The sequence below is a fragment of the Rhinolophus ferrumequinum genome, chromosome 14, assembly GCF_004115265.2.
Source record: "Rhinolophus ferrumequinum isolate MPI-CBG mRhiFer1 chromosome 14, mRhiFer1_v1.p, whole genome shotgun sequence".
Classification (NCBI taxonomy): Eukaryota; Metazoa; Chordata; class Mammalia; order Chiroptera; family Rhinolophidae; genus Rhinolophus; species Rhinolophus ferrumequinum.
Genome location: NC_046297.1, coordinates 23,805,349 through 23,811,670, shown reverse-complemented (window position 1 = coordinate 23,811,670; position 6,322 = coordinate 23,805,349). Strand labels below are relative to the sequence as shown.

Below are 6,322 nucleotides of genomic sequence, written 5' to 3'. Positions count from 1 at the left end.
TCTGGGCGGGTTATTGTCTGTTGAGGGGGCAATTAAACCCAATAACTATGGCGTGAGTTTTAATGAACGAGTGGCTGCGCGTGGTGATGCTCGGCGCCTGTTCTCGGCAGTGCAGGTGGAGTCCTTTATGGGTCACAAGGGAGCAGAAAAGGCCCCGCGACCAACAATGTCACTGGGCCGGCGGGGGCGTTGGCTGCGCGGTGGGCTGAGACTGGCCAGGAATGACCGTGGCGGGTTCGGGCTGGAGAGGCTTCTCTCTTTCTCTCTCCCCACCGCTCTCCCAGAGGGTTGTGGGGCGCAGGGCAGGGCTGGAGCTCCCTGAGCAGCCTGGATGGCGGGTACGCCAGTGAGGACCACAGCCAGCCCTGGAGCGCGCTGCCCGCGGTGATGGCCAGGTTAGGGCCCCTGCCCTGGGCCGAGTCGCTGAGCCCCCTCGGGGACAAGAAGGTGAAAGGCGAGGCGGTAGCGAGCAGCGGGGCGCCGGCAGCGGCCGCGGGCCCGACCAAGGAGGAGTCTAGCAACAGGCGTCTTCAAGGTGTGGCTAAGGCGGAAAGCCAGTTGCTGGGGACACCGGACCGTGGGACGTGGAGCTAAGCCCCATGCCGGGGGAGGCGGAGCGTGGGGGACCGACGCTCTTAGAACCCAAGGGGATGTGGGAGGAGGGGGCTTCTGTAGCGGAGACGCCAGACTCCGGGAAAAGCCGCTTCGGCGGGTCAGTGTCTCTACCTCTAAGAACTCGCTCGAAGGGAGTTTTATCTCTGGGGAAACAATTGACTGGCAGGTCAGAGTCATCTTGAAGGCGGGAGATGAAATTAAACAAAAAGGTTCAAGACCAAATTGTTAACCGTCTCCAGGTATAAATGGTAAAGAACACGAGATTTTGCAGTCTTGAGAAAGATTTTAAAGGTGTCACCTAATCAGGCCATGCTCTCCGAAAAAGTAAACTCTGGAATTTTCTTATTCCAAGTTTTTTTGTTTGTTTTGTTTTGTTTTTCAAAGGTTGATCTCGTCTTCATTTTTCAGGTAGGAAATCGAGAGACTTAATACAGATAAAACTACTCGTCATTAACGGAGCTGGAAAGGCACCCAACAGCAGAAAAATGTGGAAAGCTTTGGAATTTCAAGCAAGATAGGCTGCAGTTTTGAGCTTTTTGGTGCTGAAGTTTATGTTAGAAAAGCGGGGAGATGGTGGTCTCTGGTTGTGAAGAGTTCGAGCTCCTTATTCTTTCAATCTTTCAAAGTTGAGAGATAGTGGCCGTTTTTGTTTGTTTAAAGCAGGAATAAAATGGTCAGACTTTATTTTCGTCTTACCAATGTAAAATGTAAAATCATTTGTCTTTGTAAATAGCACTGTATTTATTTTTTTTTTCAGTTTCGCACTTTTCCATAAAAATTTAAGCAGCCCATCACGGGAAAACAAAGTTATCCCTGCTGTAGTCTGACCTTCAGAGCTAGAGAATGCATACAGATCCTGTTTTCCATTCCACACATTTTCTCTGTATCCACAGTAGGATTTTCTTTCTTTTTCCTCCCACCAATGGGATCACATATTTCCTACTATTCTGCAGCTTGCCTTTTTTCAGTCAACAGTATATATTTGGCGTTTCTGTGTTCCTAGAAGAAACTCTATTTACCTCGTTGGACTGTCCTCTCCCCTCTCCTGTGGGGTCAGCCTCTCTTGTCCCATCTCCAGTCCAACGTAAGTTTTTATCTTGATTGAATCCTTTCACTTATGCAAAACTCAGTTTGTACACGTGAACAGAGAGTACCGCACTTAAAACATAGGTGACTCTGTGGGGGAAGTACATTTTACCCGAAAAGAAAAAGGACAGAAAGTGTGTGAACTCTAAGTGCAGTCTTTCGCAAGACTAATCCTTTCCGTTTCCGACGTCAGGGGTGCATGCAGCCCAGCGGTGGGTAGAAGCCTCTGCTGGGGTTACTCTCTCCTGGAAATTGTCCCTAATATGCCCACCTTACTGGGACAGGTGTTGGCTGCAGGGTGCCTCGTTGGCACTTCCAGGACCCTATATCACAAGAAGGTAATTCCGTCCAAGTAGTGAAATCTGCCCGATAATCATTGGCTGATGGAGTCCCTGGTGTACCTGTTCGGGCATAATGATTAATATTAACCTCCACTATCACACTGTCTTCTTTTGGACGACTAAATATGTGGAGCACTGCTTTCCGGGCTTCCCGTGGGGCTTGTGAGATGTCCATGCTCTGAGAATTGGAAAGCGACTCCATCCCCAGAGAGGCGGGCTCTGGCCAACAAACGTCCTTCCTGGAGGAGGTGGCAGCAGCGCTGGTACCCTGCAGGAGTGGGGGGCTAATCCCCCCGCCCCCGCCCCCCGTCCCCTCTCCGTCCCAAGTCACAGGCGGCCGCTTGGCTACAGACGTCCTGGGCCTGCCCCTTCCGGGACCAGGGCTTCCCCGCGGGTCCAACACTGCTGCCCCTACACGTGGGCGGCTATTGCTGCGACTGCCAGAGCCTGGGCGCGCCCCAGCCCGACTGCTACCCGCTGCCCACGCTGGACACGACCACCCTGAACGGCGTGGTGCCTGATCAGACCTTCTTCACCCTGCCGCTGCCTGGGGACTGTCCGGCGGTCGGTCCCTGTACCCCTCCAACTACGTTGGGTCCCCAGGCACCCGGCTCAGCCCGGCGCTCGCAGGCCCCTTCATGTGGGGCCTGCTGGCGCCCCCTAGAGCTCCGCACTTGTGCAACCGCGCCAAGAGTTTGCCGACAACGCGCCAGCGGTGGTGGCTTCCATCCAGATACAGCCCCAGCAGCACCCTTCTCGCCCCGGGCAGCGGTCGCCCCTTCCCGGGACCCCGCGGATCCGAACCAGCTGTCACCTTTGGACAGCTCAGCTGGGTGCTTGTTTGAACTCCTCCACTCTGTCCTCTGAGTTCCGTAGCCAGTTTACCGTGTATTACTATGACTGTCACAATATATGAAATTCCTTCCTTTCTCAGCATGAACATTCCAGTAAGAACAACGGTTAACATTGTTAATATTTCAAAGAAGGCAATGCAAAAATGTGCTCTGCTTAAACATGTGTAAAGTCTATATTTTTTCATTTTAATATATGCACATTACTTTTACATTAAGGTTTGATTGTTTTTTATAAAATGAAAATTAATGAACTCTGATAGAAAGCACATTATTCTTCAAAAGTTATCTCATTCCAGCTAATTTTAAATATTTAGCATTTATTGTGTATTTTTACATTCCAAATCACTGTTTCTAAAGTTCTTGGTTATTGACATCTTTGAAATTTAGAAATAAAGCTTGTTTTAAAAACTTTCTGTGCATATGGTGACTTTACATTCTTCTGCAAAATTAAATGAAATGTTTCTTGTCAGGCTCCCACAGAAAACAGATGCTATACTTAAAATGGGTGAATGCAGAAAGGTCAAGAAACAAACAGACCCTGTATACAAGGGACTTTGTGGAGGGACTGGAGGCTTCCTCATTTGGGCAGTAGCTCAGAGCATCCTCCATCAGCCATAACTAGGAGCAGGGAGAGGCAGTTACTGGAACCCAGGGTAATGGTAGTTTTAGGAGTCCTGCCAGCTGGGGTTGTGGCATTGGGAAGAGGAATGAAGCTACTGCCAACTGTAGCCCAGGAGAATGGAGCCAGAAAATAGATCCTGGACAAAAAATCTTGTTGCTCTCCTGACTTTCTGATAGTGCCTCTCATTGGCCAAACCTAACCACAAAACTAGAGGGCAGGGGGCTTGTGGATGCTGCCACAGGGAGGAGGGTGGAGAGGTCATCTACTGGCTTTCCCATAAACAGCTCCACAGACTGGAGTTCAGTACAGCACTTCAGACTTAATTGTATAAAGCTGACTGCCATATTATGTGTATGAAATGTAATAGATGGTAGGAAAGCATCTTAGCTGCTACTTTTCTCAACCTTAGAAATTTTGCTCATGATAGGTACAGCCTGGAGGCCACTGAGAGGAATATGGCCATGAAGCCATTGTGGTGGAAAGTAGAGCAGGGACAGATAGAATCTGGATTCCAGGTGACAGTATCTGAACCTGTGAATCAAGGCTCCTGAGAGGTGAGCCATACTTCTGAACTCTTCAGTTATATGAGTGAATGCAAATCATTTACAGTTTACACCCCTCCAAATTGGTTTTCTTCTCACTCGAAACACAAGGATTCATAACAGATAAGCAGGGAAAGAGCAGGCTATAGACGTGATAGCTAATTCCTTTGGTTGTCAGATGTGGGGTATTTTGGGACGAGCATCATTTGCATTGCCTGAGAGACTGTTAGAAAGACTGAATCTAAGGCCACCTCAGCATATCTACATCAGATTCTGGTCCAGAACAGAGCTTCTCAAACTTGAATGTGTGTAAGAACCATCTGAAGGATCTTGCTAAAATGCAAATTCTGATTGAGTAGGGCCAAGATTCTGTATTTCTAACAAATTCCCAGATGAGGCTGACAGACCACACTTTGAGTTCCAGACCCTAAATCCCTTATCCACATTGACTTCTTAGGGACCATTTTTGACCTAAAACATGCCAAAGTCAGGAACAAAACCATAGAGTCATTTCACAAGTGCCGCTAGACTAGACAGTTTTGGGTCATTTTTGCATGCTGGCGATGTCTGCCCTGCGTTTTGCTCTTGCACAGCCTCCCCTCCCAGTTTGTAATTATTTTGCTTTTCTCCAAAGTCCTGTAAATAAATGTTCAAGTTAGAACTACAGGTGTGATAGCACTAGGAAATTATAATGCTCGCTTAGAGGAGGAACCAGGGAAATGAACAATGAGTATCTGGATTTCCAAAGCAGAACTTGATGTATTTGAGCCAGTACAGACCCAGTGTTGGTACCATGGAGAACACATTGCCTCCACCTCCAATCCCTACCCACTTGGCATTTCCACTGATTTCAGCCCAACTTAGTTATTGTTTAACATTTCATGAATCTATATCTTGTTTGATTGTCTCTCTTACTAGATTACAGTCAAGCATTACCTGTAAAACAACATATTAGAATTAGATACTCTTTAAGTCTTTTGAGTCGCACTACCTTCCACAAGCCAGTGAGTCTTAAAACAAGCTACACAACTATAATTAGTCTTTAAAAAAAAACCCAAAAACTGAGGTCTGGTCTCCCTTTAAGAGATTCTGACTGAACTGGTTTGGTCTGCAGTCAGAGTGTTTCAAATTTTAAAATCTCTTGAGTTGATTCCAATTGCAGTCATTAAATAGATGAACATGCTGATATCAAAGTTACTCAGAACTGAGAAGTCAGTTATTTATGTATTTATTTCATTAAATGTTTATTGAGCATCTGTTATATACCAGGCACTATATTGTTTTCCATGATGCACAAGGCACATTCCTTGTTCTCAAGAAGCTTGTGGTTTTATAAAAGGAAAAGGCATGTAGATAATCATTAATGGTCAGTGCAATAAATTACAAAAAGTATTGTTCTGGCACAAAGCACAGTGATGGATTCTGTGTGAAGGATCATGAGATAAAAATAATAATAGCTGACATTTATTGAACACTTATTATACATCAATAAGTTTCCGGGAAAGTCTTGATACTTACCTGAGGCCTTGAAAAAGAAGGAGAGAGCCCATGGGGAAGAGTAGGGAAGGGGAAAGTATTTCTGAGCTGGGTTTGGAGGAGACAGGGATGACACGGTGAGGAAACTAAGGGAGGTTACTTCTGTTTTCTTTGTAAAATCAGAGTGGAATCACGACCTGAGAGGACGGTAGGGGGTGGCGGAACATGTGGATCCCAGGACTTGAGAAAAGCAGCTCCAGGCAGAAAGCCCTTGGTGCACTGTTGAAGGCCCAGATGAACTTGGATTTCATAGTTGTGCATGGGATGGATTCCCCTGTGGATACTGAAATCCCCATGAAAGAAGGAGAGTAGGGGAGGAAGACTGCAATGTTCTCTGGGCATATTTCATAAGACACACCACCCGTGGGAGTGGATTTAATTAAGTCATTCAGGAGATAAAGGAGGGGAAGTTAGAATAGAAGGCAAGGGCATGCCATTTAAATGCAAAATACAGCACTGGTGAAACTGGAAAATCTCACTCAGAATGGAAAATATTGAGGAAGAAGTGGTAGAAATCCCTAGTGATGAAAGGAAGTTTTACCCATTCTTCTGCAAACCTGGAGATGGATTTTCTAAGTTTAGGGGTAAAAGCTCCAGAGTTTGGTAAAAGCTCTAAATTTTATTGACCATAACAGCAGCTGAAGGCCAAGGAAGAGAGGGTCTCTTATCAACTTTGTAATCAATGGTACAGATAAGTGTTATTAAGCAATGCCCTGCGTCTGATAA

The 6,322-nt window shown here is 46.5% G+C and overlaps 1 protein-coding gene across 1 annotated transcript; it reads left to right on the top strand.

The window, feature by feature from the left end:
- Positions 1 to 321: 321 nt before the first annotated feature.
- Positions 322 to 1,155, top strand: LOC117033637 (transcription factor SOX-17-like). Its single transcript, XM_033125805.1, has 2 exons — positions 322 to 535; positions 1,024 to 1,155. The coding sequence occupies exons 1-2, from the start codon at positions 388 to 390 to the stop codon at positions 1,131 to 1,133; spliced, it is 258 nt and encodes an 85-aa protein (XP_032981696.1). The 5' UTR covers positions 322 to 387; the 3' UTR covers positions 1,134 to 1,155.
- Positions 1,156 to 6,322: the final 5,167 nt, after the last annotated feature.

Coding starts and splice junctions, on each gene's coding strand:
- LOC117033637 (XM_033125805.1), top strand. CDS start 388: ATGGCCAGGTTAGGGCCCCTGCCCTGGGCCGAGTCGCTGAGCCCCCTC. Junction 536..1,023: donor TAGCAACAGGCGTCTTCAAG/GTGTGGCTAAGG, acceptor TTCATTTTTCAG/GTAGGAAATCGAGAGACTTA.